This window comes from Lasioglossum baleicum, chromosome 11 (genome assembly GCF_051020765.1).
Source record: "Lasioglossum baleicum chromosome 11, iyLasBale1, whole genome shotgun sequence".
Classification (NCBI taxonomy): Eukaryota; Metazoa; Arthropoda; class Insecta; order Hymenoptera; family Halictidae; genus Lasioglossum; species Lasioglossum baleicum.
This window is the reverse complement of record NC_134939.1, coordinates 7,720,830-7,742,561: the sequence shown is the minus strand read 5'-3', so window position 1 is coordinate 7,742,561 and position 21,732 is coordinate 7,720,830. Positions and strand designations below refer to the sequence as shown.

The window sequence follows — 21,732 nt, the reverse complement described above, 5'->3', positions numbered from 1 at the left end:
ATATCATTTATATTTTATTTATACTCGTTACATCCCCCCACCGTTCCTATCGCGTTGCCTTGTTTTGCCCGGCTTTATCATGACCCCCCGCAACCGCCGAGCAAATAAATGTTCACATCAGTAAACGGCCGGACGTTTATGCAAATTCGCCATTTCTAGATATCAATTTATGGGACAGAAAGTTGGGCAGAATTTTATTCCCAGAGTACTACAGGGTTTATTTTGTTCGCGGCGGTAACACACGCGTACGGCGTTAAACTTTATTAAAATCTTTATTTCGCCGAGGTCTGCGTGTTATCACTGGCCCGCGCGAACTTTTATGCAAATACTTTATGCTAATTTTTTATGAGCAACCATCGAGAGCACAAAGGCATATATTCTAGAATTTTCAGTCTTGAAGCAATTCTTTATGATGTGATAAAACTCTTTCAAATTGTTTGTTCAGTATTTCGATCTCTTTTTCGGTTTAATTCAACTTTTCGCCGGTTTCGTGCCACAACTGAGAAACGTGAATTTCGCTTCAGAATTTTGTAAAGTGAAACGCAGTAAACAAGCACGGTCATTAGCCTTCTACATACGGGGTGTTCATTTGAAAACTTTCCAGCCGAATATCTCGAAAAGTATGAAAGATATTTAAAAAAAAGTGTAAAATACGTGTCCAAGGATTTCGAGAGGGAAAGGAGGGGGGGGGGGCAGTATCAGTTTTTTCTTTGGGTGGCGTTATCAAGGTCATTTGAAGGTCAACTTTGTTTTTTCAAATGGAAACCTAAATTTTTTATTGTGGAATCTTATTGTACGTAAAAAGACCAGCAATTTTCGTAGGATACTTTTTCTTATCCGCGCACTGGTTTCGGAGATATTTAAAGAGAAGTAGAGCGAGTCATACTTATACTGCGAGAAAGTTTGTAATTTCTTTATAACTTTATCAAATTTTCAAAATGTTCCGCCAACGAACGATCGGAAAAGACTAAAACTTTTGCACACACCTAATAATTATATTTGAATATTCCACCTTCCAAAAACGGGGAAAAGAAGTCGGGTTACTTACGAGAATGATCTGATAATATGCGTCGCGTGGACGAAAAATATAGTTTTCGTATAGTGACTCAAATAATTTCACCAGCGACTGCGCTTATCGCACATGCATAAACTTGCACAGTCTATCAGGCGATCTTCCTTTTGAATTCTGTTATCCTATCGAAAGTCGCCAGACTTTATTGGCCGCGTTCTCGAGTTAGTTTCGGGGGAAGTACGAAGGTTGTGCCATTGTCTTTAATTTCCCCTGAAAATTTCCCATTATCCGGTAAACAGCTGCAGCAGGTGATGGCCGGCCTCGGGCAATCATTATTGTCGGAGTGCGTATATTATTTTATTTAGATTGCATCGCGCCAAACAAATTATTGGCACGCGCGTGTTCGACGGGCTCGCCAGGCATAAAGCAGCTTCGAGAAGTTGCTCGAGAAGTTCGGGACTTCTGGCACGACGCGTCCACGGCGGCACGGGAACAGCTGGCCCTGTCTTTAATTTATTTCCCCGGGAAGTATCGACCTTTTGCTGCTCGCAAGTTAAGTTTGAAGAGCGACGCCCGCGTACGCTTTATTCGATAATTATCGGCCGTACACGAAGATCCTGTTTCTGTCCGAGACGACGTCGTATATCAAACCCGGCCCCGACAACCAACTAACGCTGTGTCGTATTTACGATGTCGGAAGCCCGTACGTTTCCAAGATGCTGTCAGAAAATTTGTCAGTTGCCGAAAAAGCTGTATCAACCGGGCATCATGCGCAGACCAGCGCGCACACTCGGTGACAATGCTATTCTACATTAACGCGCTCTGTGTCCCATATATGGGTCACGACGATATAAAATGAAAAGTTAATTCATTGGATGTGCATGAAGCCGAGCTCTGCAAATCAAGTTAATTAGCCTTTTCAGCGCTGTGATTGCCACGCGAATTCTCCGCGTTTCATGCTAGTTTCACGTGTTTCATTTATACAGAAGCGATCAGCGTTATTAACCCATAAGCGAACATTCGAAACGTATTTTGAAACTGCTATGATTCAATTCAATTATATTGGGTTGGCAAGAAAGTAATTTCGGTACTTTAAAGTGGAACAAGACCCAATTTTTTTATTCAAACAATGAATATCAATGAATAGCAATGAATGTAGTCGTACTTGGATTAGTTTTTGAATTGTGAAGCTATCAGAAAGATGGCAAAAGGTCATCGAACAAAAACATTTGGGTTTTATTGCACCTTAAAATACCGAAATTACTTTCTTGCCAACCCAACAAGTTCTTTCCAAATAACATGGCCTCAGAGTTGGGCAAACTCTAGTCACAATTACGATTATCGACTAATAATTTCATAAGCTCTACGAAAGTGACTAATAATTAATGACTAAGTAAATAATTGAGCGCGACTATAATGAGTAATGACTACATAAGTATTTGAGCGTAATGATTAATGAATAATGACTAAATTTTCACAATTGACACAATCAGAATTTCACTGTGACTAATGACTAGACTGCGGATGTTTATGCAAACTAAAAAATGTTTGCATTGATTGCAAGACACAGGAGCCAAATAAAAATATCATTCTTCTTTTCATTATCTTGTTAAGGTGAAACTAATACACTGGTGGCCTTAAATCTTTTTAATACCTCCACTGTTTTGAATTGTACGTACCCATTTTTGTCATAAATGCATAAAATCCGCAGTCTACTAATGACTAAAAATGGTTATAGGCATATAATATTTATAAACATATAAGATACAGTTTATGGCACGTTTGGCCAGTGGAAATTCCGATCTAGTTTAAGTATACATATTAATTTATGTTAATCCCATAATAGCGACTGATGACTAAAGATTGATGACTGATCATTTAAACTAATGATTAATCATAACTACAATAATAAGCAGTAACTAACAATTACTTAGAGCTGTGACTAACCAGTGCCATGTAGTTATAACTAACTAATCAAAAAGTTTTAACTGATGACTATTTTGTTATGACTAACAATCAATCAGACTATTAGTCATTTTTAATTATTAGTTGATTTGTGCCCTATTCTGCATGGCCTCGCTAAAAGATATTAGGATAGAGGGTATTAGAATGGTCCTTGTTTTTCGACTTCCGATTTTTTCTAGTCCCACCCCCTGAATTGTGAAGCCTGGTGAGGAAAATGATGCGTGCAAAAATTGCTGTACCATTATTACCAATATTGTTTACATTATTAAATATGTTGGTGTCTAATCAATTATTACACATTTAAGTATTGTATCAGGTATTATATCAATTTCATATCTACAAAATGAAAACAGTCATATACAAAGGAATTATTCTAGGTTGGAAGAAATGTTTAATTTTCAAGTTAAAATATATAGCTCTGTCTGCAAAGGGTTAACTGTATCTCGCTATTTTGGAAACTGGAAAGACTTCGATGAGTAATGAGATGTACGTGTTACTTTCAAAAGAACATGCCAAATCAGTCGCTTGAACGGAAAGTTCGGGCGTGTGCGATTCGCGTGGCACGTTTCGTGCGATAGTGCGGGTGTTAGTTAACGCGTTCTCTCTGTGTATGGGGTGAAAATGCACCCCAGGCTGACAAAAACGGAAATAAAAAGTTGATGAATGGAAAATTTTCTAGGAATGATAGCTGTGATATGTTCCAAATTTTTTAAGTACTGTATACTTATTTTTCAAAAATGAATAGAGTTTCACAAATACTTATGCAGACAATGTTTTTCTTTCATTTTGCTCCAAAAATGTATGCGGTCCAATTACCCCCTTGTACTTACACGTTTAACATTAGAATAGCAGTCCACAGAGGGAAGGTTAAACTACCCTGGGTTGTGGGGATTTTCGTGGTTGACATTCGATGTTTAACGTGTTGAATAAACTTTGCTATCGCAGGATGGTCAGTGGAACGATGTTGGTCCATCTAGATCGGCGATCTGTGACGCTGTGGAGCATGCGGAGGGCCGCTTTCTGTTTCGAGCGGCTTTCGCCTCCTCGGTTCTTTTCTTCTCACGCGAAGAGCGTGCGCGCGCGCTCGCTCGCTTGCCGTGGCGTCGTTTTGGGTTACTCCTCGGACAATAAGGTCGTTAGGGGGCGTACGAAAGAGAAGTAGAAAGTAGACGGACGATGCTTCGCCACCCTCGCGTTCTCGAGCATCACGGCGTCTCTTCCTTGTTCCCTCCTCTTCAACACCTCCGGGCTGGATTCCCGGTTGGATATCTCGCCCCTTCCTCCTTTGTCGATGACCGACGCGACGCGAGAGGAGATGCTGGCCAGGACACGCCGCGCTGCTCCGTGCACGACGGAATTCTATTTGGTCCGAGAGTTTTTCTAACCCCTCGCCTCGACCCGAGCCCCTCATTTACCCCGTTTTAATTGCATAATTGTGCCATTGTGCCCCGGTGCGGAGGGGGTCCGTGAATGGCCGGGGTCCCTTCACGCGCCGCCTTCAACCAGGCCACCTTTCGAGGTGAGAAAAACTGCCAGCGGGGACCGAACCCCGGGTCCGAGGATAGTCCGAGGCAGCCCAGGAATTCGCCGCGCCGTCCGTACGATGGACGCGCGAATCACGTTTACCACGGGTCTAATTAGTTTGATGAGTCTGCGGGAGAAATTAACAGTGCCCCCTACCCGATCGGTTACATTCGTTTCGAGAGCTGTTGCGAATTCGCTGCGGCTCCCCCGATTATTCCAACGATTCACACTCGGGGTGACTCGTGTACAGTCACACTGATGTATAGCGATTGTCATTGTGACTCTTGGACGGATTTGACGGTCGCTTTTCACTGTTAGCTTGTCGCATAGTGAACAACTGTTATTACAAAATGACACGGCCTCATATTCTATCTTTTTGCAACAAAAGATGTCGCTGCGAGGCCAACACATTTATGCTGTGCCGCCAGATCGGGGAAATCGAGGGGAATACATTTTACCCCCTCTCTGATGGCCATATTAATGCGTGATCAGGCTACGGTCTTAGTGTGGGATGTTGGAGTATGCTCATGGCGCTGGAATGGGATAGTGGAAGGGGAAAAGGAGGAGAGGAAAAATCGACCAGTTTTGATCGATTCTGGTGGCACTGTATTTATGGGACCTATAAACTCTCGGCCCACTCAAGATTAAAGGAAAATCGAATAGGTTCCCTGATCCGAGAAACGGCAGACGCCGTCCCCTGGTCACTGCCGTTTCTCGAGACCAGAGTTGGGCATTAATCGATTAAAATTTTAATCAAGATTGATTGACTAATGTGTACGATTAAAAAAATAATCGTTGAAAAACCGACGATTGATTCAATCGATTGATGAAGTCAATCGTCAATCGTTGATTAAAAGAAGAAATCATCGAAAAATGGGAGACTGATTCAATCGATTGATGGAATCGCCATACGGTCTAGCCATAAATTGTAATAAGGAGGAAGATAGAGACAGAGAGCGGAGATGGAGAATTGACAGAAATATATTCCAACAAAAACTCATTTTCATTTTTTTCAGTATTCGTACAGTTTTGATTTCGTATTTCATTTCGAAGTTTCAGCAGTTAATCATTAATCAATTATCTGATTGACGATTACAATTGAAAGGAATGTAATCGCAATTAACGACTAAAGCAGGAATTTAAACGTTGTTCCCAATTAACGATTAATAAGTATTTAATCGTTAACCGAAATTAACGACTAAATTAGGAGATTAATTGTTAATTGCGATTAACGATTGAAGTAGAAATTCATTCGTGAATCGTTGATTAAATTTTTGCTCAACTCTGCTCGAGACAAGACTGTATATGTATGTATGTGTTGGGAGCTATTAAAACTTGAAAATTACACTCCTTCCCTAAAAATTCCTTCCGACCTAGAACAATTCAATTGTATATGGTTTTTTCATTTTATAGATATGAAATTGATATAATACCTCATACAATTCTTAAATCTGTAGTAATTGATTAGATACCAACATATTTAATAATGTAGATAATATTTTGGGGTTCTAGTTTTTTCCGAATATCGTGCAGAACTCTCCCACATGTGCCGAGACACTCCAGCACTTGGAAAATAAGATTTTGCTTCTTTTTCTAGTCAATTGGAATTTACTTAGCGGATACGTCTCACAGCACTGCGGTCGGGATTCTCAGTTTGACGCGGCACCGTGCGCCTCGGCTTGTCTAAAATCGAATCTCGGACCGCGAACCCGAGATTTCAATTATCTCCGGTACAATGCAAATCCGCGCGGACGAACCGCAACCCGCTCGCGTGTCTCCAGCACACGCGTGTCCCGCTCCTTTTCTTTTTCGTTCCGATCGTTTCGAACACTGTTCCCCGGCTAAACGATGTTGCAGCCCCCTCGAATCGCCCTCTGAGATTTATCGAATTTCTTATCTTTCATGCTGCGGATCGTTCGCAGAACGAACAGGTGAGTGCACTGGAGGGAACGATAGAGGAATTATACTTATAATTTTAGTTGCATAATACTTCACGTATAAGTGAGTGGTCATTCTGCTGCAGTTAATGTTTTTTAAAATTAATATGTACAATCGATTTAACGCACTTAAAGTGAGAAAACAACATACCAAAATGATACAAATAAAACAATTATTCATACTTTGAATGTGGAAAATGTTTCCACCACCAATGAATAGGTTTGAATAAAAATGAATATGTTTGTTTTAACATAATCTACAGAATAAGCAAATTAGACACAGTTTTTTGAAAGATATTCAGAACATGTTTTTGGCAGTGTCTGTCGTCATCTCCATCATTAGAAATATTGAAAAGTATGCTTCGTCATGCATAATTTATTTATAATCGAGGTAAAAATGTGAAAACGAATTCGCCATCTTATTAATGTTTTTCTGAAATATCTTATATACTCTTATATCACAGCTGTGTAGTATACGTACTATTTTTCGTATTTACTATGCGCTCAAATAATTTATTTAACAATCCCATTCACGGTTTTGATCGAATAGTTTCTGCCGTGGTTAGTATTACTTTCAAAATCGTTTGTTTATCAGTTCGCATGGCAACTTGAACCATGAAAATATTTTTTAAAAAGATTCTACGGGGTCGCTGTTTCAAGCAGAACCAATTAATAACTTCCATAACTCTTTCGATCTGTGATTCAAATTAGTCTGGAGTTGTTGTAGCAGCAAACAATCGCGAAAAGAATCGCGAGGCCAAGGGTTAACGAAAGAAAACGCGATCGCATCAGGCACGAATCACACGCCCGGCAGCGTTCCCCGGATTAGTGCGAAAGGATAACAAGCCTAGGAACGGTTCTCGAAAAAAAGAAGGAAAAAACAAGATCAGTTGCATTTCCCCCTCCATTCGTTCCGTTTTCTTTCTCCGTTTCTCTTTCCCCCGTCGACGGGGGTATCGCGAGCAATTTAAATGAATTTGCATGGATTTTCCATTTATCCGTCTGCCGTCCGTTTATTGCATATTTATCGAAAACGGCGAACAACTAATGCGATAAATTTCAATAAGCCCACCCGGCGACGCGTCACTCAGCGACTTTAATATTCATACAAATTCGGTGGATATTCGATAAAGTCGGGGGGATGGGACTTGTCGCCGTTTGCGAAATCAGGAAACGCAAGCGGCTTAAGCCATCGGGGGCAGGCTTTGGTTACAGAGCTTCTACGGATACGAACAGAGACACGAACGATCCTCCGGACGAGGATGCTGATTTACGATCGAAAGTCCGAGCCGGAACTCGCGGGATCCACTCAAGCCTGCTAACTTCTGGCATGCTTTTCATGCGGAGCCACTGCGTGACCTCTTAACGATCCGACGGGCACTTGACAATCGGCTTGTCCGGTTAAAAATTCCTATTTGTTAGAAACTTTACTGTCCACGGCGTCCTTTGTCTAGCCTCTTCGCGTTTAACCGTCGCGTCGTCCAATCCTCGGTTTCGTTAACACCTTCACTGCGGAAGACCCACAAGATCAAAGTAATCTAATCACTGCAATTAAATGTGTGGAGTCGAAGATTGGTATAAGTAGACTGCGGATCTTTATGCAAAATAAAAATTGTATGCATAAATTGCAAGACATAGGAACCAAGTAGGAATTTATTTCTCTCTTTAGTGGTTTTATTAAGCTGTAAGCAATGTATTGATACTCTTACATTCTTGTCATCTCTTTATTGTTTGAAATTACACTCACCCATTTTTATCATAAATGCATAAAATCCGCAGTCTAGTTATAAAGATTATTCAGAGTATAAGGATTATGAACAATATTAATTCTTAAGGATAGAAGAATTGTGTCACACTTTGCTCCTTGATGTCAACTCGAGATAACAATCAATCTACTGTTCACAAACGTCTGTCTGGACGTCCAGCAGATTCTTATGAATTGTGTATTTATGCTACAATAACTAGACTGCGGATCAAAATGAAAACATGACACGACAGACGCGCGAGACTACAGTCTAAAGCTATGTCCACACTGAAGTAACGTAGAGCAACTTCGTGTTCGAGCAGAAAGTCGTTCAGTGTGGATGTTGCTTAAAGCTTAAACCTGATGACCATGGATTGAAAACAATCAGAAATACTTTTTATAATACATTTTTTACGCGGAAGTTGGCGTTTTATTTAAATTCGAGAAAAAATAGTACGCATAGTAACAGATCACAGTACTGTTCCCCTGGAAACCATGCAACATTTGCTTGAAAACTAGTTTCGCGCAACAAATAACTTCGCATTTATTAGACTGGCCCTGTATAACAGTTTGAAACAGAACTTTTCCGAACCCGTTCAGTCCCTGCTGATGACACAGTTTGAAAAATGGGAAAAGTAGAAACAGTTGTGTTGTAGGAAGAAATCGTGGGGTTGACTTCAGCTGGCCCCTCGTTTTGGATGAACCCTCCTAATTGGAAGAATTAGCTTCGATTCGATTATGGCAACGCATAGGGTCGCCTTATTCTCGATTAGAGGGTTCTGGAAGCAGGCGATTGATTAATTGTTGGATTCTGTAGTTTCAGAGAGCGTGTTTTCCGCCGCCGTTGGGGTCGGTGTGGGTGGTTACACCTGGGGTGCTCCCACGCCACCACCCGGATCACCCTACAGCCCTGTCCCCGTGACGCAGCTCGAACTACTGGCCAAGAATTTGGCCAGTTTGGCTCCTCCGGGTCAACAGGCGCTCAGTCTTCAAGGCGTCGGTGTGAACGTTGGCAGTTTGCATCACGCACAACACACACAGCACACGCAACACACGCAGCACACGTTGAACCTGACTGGTCTGCATCATCTACATCATGGTGAGTATGTAGTTCGAAATGGACGCAGAAGAGAATTGTGGGTACACCCGAACCACTTTTGAGATTGTCACAATAATACACGCACATTGTTAAAAGGGCCACGTAGGTCTGAAACTAAGTTAAACGGGATCTAATTTTTATATACTGACGTTTGCAAATCATCAGAAAAGTACAACAAAAATTAATTCCTGTAAGGGGTGTTTGTAATTACTCGTCCCACATATATGCTATAGTAGGCTCATGCATATTCAAAAGTTGAGCACGTTAGTAAATTTTTTTTAATTACCTGCATCGCGTACATGGTACGGTAGATCAAAATGAGTTAAGACAAGATGGAGTAAAATACAATTTGTGTGTAGATTGGCTCGTATTTACTCTTGAAGAAAATTATGTTCAACGTGTTTAATATAGAACGTGCCCCCGGGGCTTTAAACATTAAAATAATTAATTGAATGAGCATTTCATTCAAGTGTCGAAGATAAGAGCAACCTTTGGTGTAGATACCGTGAAACAATAAAATCGAACAGACAACATAGAAAATAGTGCTTTGTAAACTATAAAATATAACAAACAAACTCTGTCTACTCGAAACAAAATTGTTCGGGTTTTATTTTCTGTTGTATATTGAAAAATCTACCAAACTGGCTTTTTCAGTATTTTACCAGTAACCTAACAATGTTGGGCATGTTGCATTGTTCTGTATACATATATTGATGCAGAACGCTTTTATTTTTGGTTTGCATTCGTGTCTATTGTGTAAGTAACATTGAAAAGTTAAACATTCGAGCTTTTTCGCAATGTTTGCGAGGAATGTTCTCTTAATAAAGAGACAACAATTGCTGGAACATTTAGCAAATTATGGCTGCATAGAAGCACTACAAACATTACATACTCCTGTTTCTTGTTTTGTTTTGTACCTCATGAAATGACTTAATATAATAACTAGACTGCGGATTTTATGCATTTATAACAAAAATGAGCAGGTGCAATTTAAAACAGTGAAAATATTAAAAGACTTTAAGAGTATTAACACATTATTTTCACCACATTGAAATCATTAATGAAGAGTATAAATTTATATTTAACTCCTGCGTCTTGCGTCTAATAATAAATATTGATTAAACAAGTAGAATTTAGTTGAGACATTTATGCGACTCTGTGTTAAAATGGACCCGAGTCCCAATGAACCCAGGAAGGTTAAAACTAGAATAACGCATTAAAAAGTATAGATAACAGAAATAGAGAAAAGTTGAAAAAGTATCGATAACACGAGGAAGAAAATACAGGGTGTCTCAGTTGAAGGAGGCCACCTAAATATCTCCTTTATTTATAATGGCACAAAAAAAAGTATTTTTGGCATAATTTAAATGATATCGAAGGAGGAATATCATAGAAGAACAAGTTTTTCATCGTTATTTTTTATCGGGAAAACTTATTCTTTTTTATTCCATCTTGCTAATGACTTAAGCATATTCAAATGTATTGTTTCAGCCGCTATAAGAAGGAATAAAAGAAAATAAGTTTTCCCGATAAAAAAATAACAATGATCTTGAAAAGACTATGAAAAAATAACCGGACAAAAGAAATTGTTCTTCTATGATTCCTCCTTCGATACCGTTTAAATTATGCCATAAATATCTTTTGTGCCATTAAAAAGAAAGGAGATATTTAGGTATAACAACTACCGAGAGGTACAACATTATTAGGTAACGTTGACGATTGCAAACGCTGACTACCGAGCCGGTAGAAAAGTGCGGCTGATTACGAGGAAAAGTAGTAAGACGGGAATTAAGAGAATTGCTCTACGATGAAAGTTTTCGCTGTGGCGTATTGAATGAACGAGTGGATGGAAGCTCGCCGATAGCAGACGGTAGAAAATTATAGTATGCAGTAGATCTGTATGAAAAGGATGCTTGAAATTTAGACTCGTAGTATTGCGAGGAGGGTCTGGGATCGGGTGGAGTGATCTTCAGAAAGAATGCATAAGAAAGGAACTTGATTTGCTTGGATTTCGAACAAGATTTGACAAACGAGTACCGCATTGTTTGATTAACTTGCAACGTACGCAGGATTGTTTCGATGCAATCCTTTTGCAACAAATGAGAAAATTTCATGGAACGTGTTCACTAAAAATACTCTATTATAATTCAAAACAATTCTTGCGTTTCTAACTATCCTTGTATGCAATAAATTGTTCGAAGTTGCATTAGAAACACATGTTTCTACTATTTTAACACTAGGTTTACGGAGCTCTAGAAATAACTGTTTCACATTATTTTCTAAACATAAAACAAGAATGAGTATATCCAAATTTTTGGCCATTTTGCTAATAATGTATACCCAAAGATATTTTAGTAAATAACTCCTCGCAATAATCGCAAATTAAGAATATTAGAACACGTCATTTTGACGGGTCCCGTAAACCTATTGTTAAATTGCTTCAAGTCGTTTTTCTCATAAATGCATGAAATCCGCTACTGATTGATCGTTGCGTAGCGCGACTAGTTCTTCCTAACATGCATATCGAATCGACTAAAACCGAATTTCGTGAACAGGTGGTCTTCATCAGAACGCGTTCTCGCCGCAATTGTCCCTGGTCACGGGGAACACGCCAACCCTGACGATCAACAGCTTCTCGTCGCCGAATTCGACGGGCAACGTGGTACCAACGACAGGAGTAGTTCTCCAGGAGTATCAGTCGCCGACAGGTTCGACTACCGGATGCTCTGTTACTATGAACGGCACCTCGTGCCCGACCAGTTCGACGACGAGCACCATGGTGATGCAGGGAGCAGCGGACCAGGCCACCAGCAACCAGGTCGTCCAGGCCATCGGCAAGAAACGAGAGGCCTTCCTGCCCAGTCAAGGTCAGCCGGTGAAACTGGAGAACAAATCAACTAGGCAGCCCTGCGTTTGCAGGAACAGTGGTACGTATAGACGACGACGACCGTCTCTTCCCGCTTCTCTTCTTTTCTTTCATTTTATTTTCGTTTCTGCTTCGCTCCATCTTCCCGACTCTCTCTCTCTCTCTCCCTCTCTCGCTCGCTGCTCTCTCTCCGCGACGTGCTTTTTAACGATCCAGACCGAGGTTTACGATCAGACCCCGAATTTCATCTGAACGAACCGCTTAGACGGCTCTTAAAGGAACAGAGCGAGATCGAACACACTGGACGCGTTGTTTCCAGCTGGCGATCTTCTTCGGGATCGATCTTGTCTGGAGAGAATGAATGTGTAGAATGACTTCTAATGTTTGGTACATGTACAGTACTTTTATTGTACGTATGGCATAAAAATAAATTTGATAGGTTCACCAGCAATTTTCTATAAACTAAATGCAAAGCGTGGCGTCATCTGTTTTATCGAGGTGCTCTACACAGCGAGTACTAAACAATTCCAAAATGGCGATAGAATACTCAACTGGAGTTGGTATTTTAACCCCAGATTAAAGAACTTCCATAAAAACGGTGATTTTAATTTTGTATACGTTTTCTATATGCAGCGCTGCCACGTTATATAATAGTATTTTCGGGGTCGTTGTACGATCATTCAAAATCATCAGATAGCACTGAAAGAAGGGTAGGTCGGGACAATTGTATAGAAAAAAAATCGCGAATGTCAATACTGTCTTCGGACGACAAAATGTCGCGCAGACTGTGAAACCAGGAAGCTTCCGACGCAACTGTCGCTGATGCAATTGACGACCTTGCAGCGACTCCCTTCGGGTGTTCCGCAACACGAAAACGTGTCGGTTGTCGGAGTCAGAAGGGGAGGAGATGATGCGGGTAGCTTGGACGTGAACGGGAGACGGCAAAACCTGAAGAGAAGCGGCCCGAGAACGCTGAAGAAACGACGGAGAGGGTAAAGGAACTGGTACCGCGAAAAAATCGTGAAGTCGAAAAATAGAGAGAAAGCAGGACTAGCAAGGGAAGAGTGGTCGAAGCAGAAGAAGAGAGATAGAGGAGGAAAAAGAAGCAGAAGAGGCAAAAAGGAATGTGAACGGAAGGAAAAAGACGCAAATGAGAAGAAGTGGTTTTCAAATAAGGGGGTAAAAAGAGCGGCAAACATAGTAGGAGGAAGCAACCGATGAACAAGCTCCTCGCGGTGAAAAAGGAGACACGAAAATGAGAGAAGAGAGAGCAGGAGGGACGAGCTTACGCAAGATTCTCCGGCTTCTATATTTACTATAAGAACCGACTGGCCTCTCTCTCTCTATCTCTTTCTCTCTCTGTCTCTCTTTCTCTCTCTCCGGTGTGTTCTCTTTGGTATCCCCGACGCCACGCCAGTTTTACGGTTCGTTTTCATGATTCATTCCACTCCACCACGTGGCTCAGCCGATGCTTCCCACGACGGGCTACTTGTTCGGTTGCTGCGATGACTTTTGCTGGCCGAGGCTCTTCGTTATCGAAACTCTGCCGACAATCAGTAAATCACACGGAATACCGTGAAAACTATCCTCTCCGTGCGATTCCGTGCGGCAATATTTCTATAGCACTCCGTGAACATCGTGTTCGTCACGCCTGATATTTCGTCTCCCATGTTATGTCATTCTGCGTCATTTTACGCGAAAAATAAGTTGGAGGTAGACGCGACATTTTTCTTTTTAAATATACCTCATGAAACATTTTCAATCTTTGTCTAACTACTCATTTATTCGTGGACTTTTGGGAACTTGTCAATCCTTCTTTTCTCTATCGTGTATGAATTAACACTAAACCTACCGAGCACTGAAAGCGATTAAAATGTTTCATCTGATAATAATGACAAGGCTCTATTTATGTAGATTTTCTGCAATTTTTATTGAAATACGTGATTGGATAAATCAATTTATCGAATCAATTTCCATGTAAGCAACGTTATCGTTTCAATAATTATAAAATTAAAAATCTAAGACGGGTTATTTGACCGACAGTGGTAGGTTTAGTGTTAACAAGGAACAGTTCTAAACAAAAATGCTAATGTTTAGCTTCAAAGTTCTACACTTGTCAATTATTTCTCAGATAATTAATCCGGTATATTGCACTGTCTCGCGATAAAAGTAAATTTCACAATAGTCCCGATTGTTTTAAATTTCACGGAGAACTTGCTTCGCACATTATTATAAGGGTTGAGGATGGATTTTCACGAGATTTCAAAACCATAAGTATTTCGTTTTAATGAAACGTCCAAGAAAATGGCGACTCGTGCCGCTGTAACACGTGCACTTAGCATGTTAAATATTATGAACGGAAGCTTTCCGACGCTCTTTTAATTTCGCAGGCCAGTGTTTGCCAGAGCTTTCGCCAGAAACCGTATGCATACTATGGCGGTGACCTAACGGCGGATTAAACGGAGGCTAGGCAGTATCACGCAGTTGACGCGTTCCGAACGTGACAGAGTTTCATGAAAGCTCGTCAAATTGTAGGTCGGCCATAAAAGTCTCGTTTCATTCGCGAAGTTATTGGTCATCCTGATCGTTCCAGCAGCGCGGCACAAAGAGCTCGGCCAGTGTGTTCGGGACAACGAAATTCGCGGAAGCCACGGCGGAAAGGATGTTCGTTGGCCATATAATTCCCGCTACTTTGTGTCGCAAAGTGCTGGACGATATAAATGTTTTCATTGTCGGCCGAGCGAGGTACTAGCACGTTGCTAGTTGCTACTGCTGCTGCTGTATACATTGTAAGGCAAATACTCTCTTGGGCCTGTGCACGCAGCCACGCTCGGTGGCATAAATGTTCACGGCACGGACGATACCATCTAGATTCTAGATCCCTCCTTTTTTTCCCCCGATAGAAGCGGTGGCTCGCGGAATTAATGTCGACGGCGTTGCTCGTGCAGTTATTGACCTCGTTGCGAATTTCGTCTCGCCGATCGACCGATTGCATAAATGCCCCCGCAGGTACGAATTTTCCGGCGACAGCGGAAAATTCGGTGCGACGCGGTCCGCTCGAAATCTGCTGAACATCTTGCAAGCATTGTAACTCGGTTGGCTCGCCCATTAAATCAGAACGGCTTTTCACGGTGGGGCATTTTGCCCGAAAAGTCGGAAAAAACTATTTTAGCGTTACTTTTGGGCTCAAGGCCATAATATAGTAGGTCTTTGAATTCGTCTTAACGTCAGCTATCTTTAAGTTCTGTAGATGTTTAAATACTGTTTAACTTTTGTTCGAAACATGTTTTCCTCTGATTATAATTATCGGAAACCCTTGAAAAATCGTGATAAGGTGGAGTGGGGTAAGTCGGCCCTAATTTTTGCGAAGTTGGACTTTAAACTGATGTATATTCAGTCTGGTATGTAAAAACTTAATGTTCTTGGCATCAAATTCTTGCCACAGTTATTACTGATGAATTAGTATTATGTAGGATTCTAATTTTGCTTGAAAATTATCATTTTGATTGGATATTGTACAAAGTGTCAACTAGTGTTAACTGTCTCTGAGAGTTAAAAATGCTTTCGAACCTTGTTTCAAGTGTTACGGGGCAAGAAAACCATTATTATCAAGCCTGCTACAAAATGCTTTTTATTGCATTAAATATATTGTTTAGTTTTATAGTTACCCATACAGTACGCACTTAGCCCACCGTGATATAGTACGGATTTGCCTCGTGTAGTAATATTTACGGGGCAAGATCATCTTAGCGTTTTACTCAATAAATTTTAAAAAATACAATAAAAACGGTTTGTTTAATGTAAACCTACATCAATATTTGTTGTACTTACCTAAAATAACAACACAGAATATATTAATAACTTGTAAATTATTGCACGTTCAGGGTAACCTCAAAGTTGTACGTGTACCTCGCACGTGACTGTTTGGAATTGGTTGATTTAAGCGAGGAAAACACCTTTATTCTTGGGCGACATCTATGTAGAATAGTTCATACTAACTTATACTATATTAATAAATACAAGCTAGAGAAATTTCGTTCATATTATAATAAAAATAACCAATTAACGGACTTACCCCATTCCACCTTAATAGAGTGGTTCCACCGAAAAGCTGAGCCCCTAATTTAATCAATGCGTTTTGATACATGCCAATTATCTTCGACCGTCTCCGAAAAATATGTACCTCCTGTGGTTTTCAAATTTTCACCGAAATATTTAACAGAAATAAAAATTCGTGTTGTGCAGTATTTTGTACGTTATCTTTAGACTCCAACATTTTAACCAGTTTGAGAGAACCGAGTAACTGGCGAGGACGTTTTCACAGACAGGTCAGGAATTTCTACTAGACAGGCGGTTAGAAATCGCTGGTTTAAACCGTCCGATAGCGCAGTTTTTCAATTCTTCGTCATTTCCAAAGCGGTGCGATCCACGTCAGTGTTTGAAATGCAGAAAAATGAGGTAATCGCTCGGTGCGAGGTCAGGGCTGTAGGGTGTGGGTGGTCGAAGATTTCCCAGCGAAATCGCTGTAACTCTTGAACTATTTTCAGATGATTTAAATCACAGAGGAACTTCCGAAGATTTCAGGAGTTAGCAAGATTATCACAAAAAAGTCAATTGTAAATTTCGTTCGCGTTTAATCAAGCTCTATCTCTTTTATTTTTGCTTTTATTTATCGATAATTCAATGACGATTTTGAAACTCTGGATCGTACATAATCTTTTACAGATCAGATAATAACATAGTAAACAATATGCAAAATAAATTCTTGTATCTAACAATATTAGAGTAATAGGGACATCGAAGACATTTATTGCAATAACTGCTTCAATAAGAAAGAAAAAACATGAGGAATTAGTGATTTTGACCAACGAGGGGTGTCGCGCACTAATAAAGAATCTTTGTACTGTGCCAGGTGTCTCAATTATTTTGTTGATCGTCTCTTCTTCTAACGATCTGGTTTCGCAAATTCCAGGCAAGACGAAGGTGGTACATTCCGACGCGGGCTGCAGCAGGACGCTGCCAGTTGCATCGTCCTGGAACGGGCAGGACACGAATTGCAATGGCAACGCCAACGGCGTTGGTAACATAGTGAAGAGGGAACCCCTGACTTCGGTGCCGTGTCAAGTCGCCGAGGTCTCGACCTCTCTTCACGCGACCACCACTTCGGTGAAAATCGAGCCGGTACCACCGAAATCGGAAAACGGTGAGTTTGTCTCTTCGAGCCTTTTGTAAATCGATAGCAACTCGTCTCTGTTTCACTTGTTCACATAAAATAATTGGAGTGGGCCGATGCATTTTCGAGAGCAGTCATCTCGCCAGAGGAAAATAAATAGTATTTTAACGATCTCGTTGTACAGGATGTCCTAAAAATGTTGTACTTCAAATGACCTCAGGAACAGCCCTTTTAGAGAGAGTATAATAATTTTGAGACACCCTGTACAATGCAATTAACTGTTGTATTCTTGAACCGAAACAAAATCTAAACGAAGAACTTGCCACTTTTCCTTCTAGTGTTCCTTCTAGTGAGAAAATAAATCGTGTACAGTTGTAAACGAAACTGAATAACGTTTTAATCTCTTCGTACATTTACACGAATCTTATACACGTATTCTTGAACGAGAACTTTGAACGAAGTGATTCCTGTTTCTTTTTTGTTCTACTGTTCGGTTTAATCATTGGGGAGGGTCGATACATTTTGGAGAAAATAAATCGTGTACAATCGTAAACGAAACTGAATAACGTTTTAATCTGTTCGTACATTTACACGAATCTTATACACGTATTCTTGAACGAGAACTTTGAACGAAGTGTATCCTGTTTCCTTTTTATTCTACTGTTCGGTTCAATCATTGGGGAGGGTCGATACATTTTGGAGAAAATGATGAGCAAGTAAATCCTGTAAAATTGTAAACGAAACCAAACAATATTTTCACGATGTCTTCAGCGGACTATCTGACTCTACTTCAGCTAATAAATGACGTGAACGACTAAAAAATTGGATCTTTACCGTAGTGTCAGTAGTCCATTAACAGAATGTGTTTTTAGAATGGTGCTTACTGTGAAGCTTTATGTACAATAGAACAATGTAATTTCGTATTGAAATCGAGAGTATGGTTAGGGCAGTCCAGGGAGAGAAAGATGGATAATTTTCCATCGGCGCGGCGTTTGTTTGCAAACTCGAAAGTTCAAGTGTACCACGCTCTACTGTGTGGCTCTGATGTCATTTGCCCTGAAGCGTTGCTCTTGGGGCAACCTAGAGCGCTCCTAGGGCAAAGAGCGCTTATTGCCCGTGGCTGGTCTAGCCCGTAACTGACGCTGACTGCTGTGGCTCGCTTATGTCATGTCCACGGAATGGCACTGCTATTTACTAAATGTTTCATTCTCTAAACTAGTAGTTCTTTATGTAACGTTAAGCAGAGTATACTGGACATTTACACCATTTATAAACTCGTAGAATGCACGAGATTACATTAACAAGGATTCATGATATTTTAATATTGTTGTAAAACGAGTCGGCGAAATTAGCTCTAATTTTTTACGATGTTCGAAAATCGGAATTTACGTAAAAGTAGTCCACTTAAACGTGCTCGTCTCAGAATAAAGTGTTTGAAAACGGGCATGCATCGCTCGGGTAATTTCCGAGCAATTAACTCGGAGCAATTAACATTCACGTTTCGCGAATGCTATTAATTAAATTATATTCGGCTGAGCGAAATTCTCAATTCAATAATTTCTTCGTTTGTGACGTCGATTTTGTCCAGTGATTATGCTTGATTAAGAAATGTATCTCGTAACGAATAATTTGTTTACTTCGCACACATTTCAAGGAAGTGATTGCAAGTGTTTTTTACCACGCTTATATTAGCTTGCCGTGTCGTTGTTGTATGCGTCAAATCTTGTAATCGAATTTTAATCCACTTCCCGATGAGTTGGAAACTTGAAACTTTAAACATAGCTCAGAACTGGATGACAATGCAATATTAAAAAACAAATTAAAAGCAAACTGTGCGTCTAAGAGAAAAAAAATTTAATATTAACCGGCATACCTCGCCGCGCGACGCTCGGTAGTACGTTATCGCATTCAGCTATCCCCACTCCGCGCGCCAGCGCTCCCTACTCCACTACGCGTTCCTGTTCCAACTTATCCCCACTCCACTGACCCATTTCGCACCGAAGGAGCTCAGTGTGGTGTTCCGTTCATTCAGTTCCATTTCGGACAATTTCGGACTCCATCAAGAGACGTCTCTCGGAGTCATCCCCTAATTCTATCTCGCGTATTTCCATATTTTGCGTTTCTATATCTTACTATTTCATACCAGTATTACTATATCTTGCGTTCCATTTAAAAAAGACTAAAAAGTAGAAAATAAAAAAATATTAAAAAAAAAAACTTTTTAAAAACCACGCTTATGTTAAAATGCACTAAAAAGGAGAAAATAATTTCTTTCCTGGTTCTCCCAAAAATTTAATATAAATTTAAATAAAATCATGGCATTAGTGACTACAAAAATAAAAGCGTGGAGTGCTAAACTATATAGACGTAATCTTCGTGGGCGCTCCCCGCTTTTATTTTTACAGTCACTAATGTTATGATTTTATTTAAATTTATATTAAATTTTTTTTGGGGGAGGGGGAGAACCAGGAAAAAAATTATTTTCTTCTTTTTAGTGCATTTTAATATAAGCGTGGTTTTTCTGTGTGTGAATAGAAATGATTCAATACAACAAATAGGCATATTAACATTTTGTAATGAAACTTTCACGAGGAGTTCTACGCATGTACTTTTTTTACAGTAATACAATTATCTGAAAAGAGAATGTTACACCGTAAAAAAAGAACATTGAGAGTAGCCAATTCTAAAATAGGGTATATTATGTACTAAAAATCGATTGATACTACACAAATGCGTAATTATTTCAATAATAGTCATACATTGGTTTGTATTATTACGCTCGCAGCATTTAGGCACTATAAATGAAGTTTCCGAAAATTTGTTCATGGTCCCCAATTTTTGACGAGTTCTAGGCAATATGCCTAAGGTGTCTATTAGCTGAGACGTCTCTGGACATATATTATCGTAGTTTGGAGCTGCGCCAAAAGATGCGATTTAAGCACAATTATCCAGACGTTTCTGAATAATACTTTAAAGACTGTCGCGGGGACTTAAAAATAAAACCTCGACGACACAATAGTAGAAACAAACAGCAAATTTGCAAGACCGCATAAAGCCAGGTTAGCGATAGCATTTTGCCTGTTCCAAATGCTACAATGATTGAAGGGTACAAAGTCGTCAACTTGCAGAATTAATTATTGATCAACAGGAGTGAAACGCCATTGAATGTTACACAGTATCTTCTATATTATGCATAAAATGTGCACATTTACTATTATTAAACAGAGGGTCTTGATGCAAAATAAAAATGTTCTACCTGAATTGCAACAAACTGAACGTCTTTCTTAATGCGTTTAGTAGGTAGAAAATAGTACATATATGTAGATAATTGTAGAAAAATCTATAAACAGAGGATCTTGATGCAAAATAAAAATGTTCTACTTGAATTGCAAAAAACTGAACGTCTTTCTTAATACGTTTAGTAGGTAGAAAATACTATAGATATAATTGTAGAAAAATTTATAAATTCACAGAATTTGAGGACAAACTTTAGAATTGAGGTTCGAGGTCTGTCTATTGTTTACTGTTTCTACTTATTCTGAACACGAATATGCGTGCCGCAGCAAAATTTTCATATTGATAATGAAGCTTCGCACAAAATTACTCTACATGTTCAACTTATTTTTACCTAATTAAATTCATCCCTTCTCGGATTACACACCATCGGTTGAAACACATTATGGACCCAGATATTAGCTCGATGGATAACCACGTAATGTCTATTTTCATAATGCGGGATCATTTTCACTTAGCACCTTTCCCACCGCGCGAAAACATCGCGCTACTGTTAAATGATCAACCTATAACTGTCTGACGAGTTCATGAAGTAGCTGCAGGCTTTTCGTACAATAATATCAGCCTAATATTAGCCTTATGGTACCTATAGCCTGTCATCAACGTTGAAATCATCACCTTCTGACATAGGCCTAGTTGGTTTTCCCGACGATTTTGTTTAGTGTCGTGATAATCAAACTGCAATGTTCTATCTGCACTTTAACGACCTCCATTTCGTATGTGTAGTCTGTCGACAGGTATTGTCAAAATATGATAAAAGTACAAAAAGCTTCCATTTATTTACATTTACCAGCTGTACTTGTCGTTACGTAATGTAATAAACGTGAAAGAATTTGTGTCAGCTTTGTTAACAAATGTATGTAGATGTACAAGAGTAACTGTTTCAGTGATATTTGGACTCGGGATTTTTATTGAAAATAAAAACTGTTTTGCATCAGTTGCAAGATGCAGAAGTTTGGTAGACATTAAATTAAAATAATGTGACGGTATTTTCAAATTGTTTACACCTTTTTACTGTTTTGTATTTGATCTACACATATTTGTCTTAATTGTATTAACTGCTAGACATTGGAGTTTTGTGGACATTTATTTCTCTTTTTAATCATTTTATTGAGCTG

The 21,732-nt window shown here is 39.7% G+C and overlaps 1 protein-coding gene across 5 annotated transcripts in view; it reads left to right on the top strand.

The window, feature by feature from the left end:
* Positions 1–21,732, top strand: part of Wge (BAH domain and coiled-coil containing protein winged eye) — a 163,261-nt gene that overhangs the window by 107,632 nt on the left and 33,897 nt on the right. For 3 of the 5 annotated variants that reach the window (XM_076432900.1, XM_076432901.1, XM_076432899.1), the window contains 3 exons: positions 9,000–9,281; positions 11,837–12,208; positions 17,120–17,350. In XM_076432900.1, coding sequence (XP_076289015.1) covers positions 9,000–9,281; positions 11,837–12,208; positions 17,120–17,350 — 885 coding nt within the window. Of the gene's footprint in view, positions 1–30; positions 6,433–8,999; positions 9,282–11,836; positions 12,209–17,119; positions 17,351–21,732 lie in introns of those variants that run through there. The other 2 variants (XM_076432902.1, XM_076432903.1) reach the window with 2 other exon arrangements.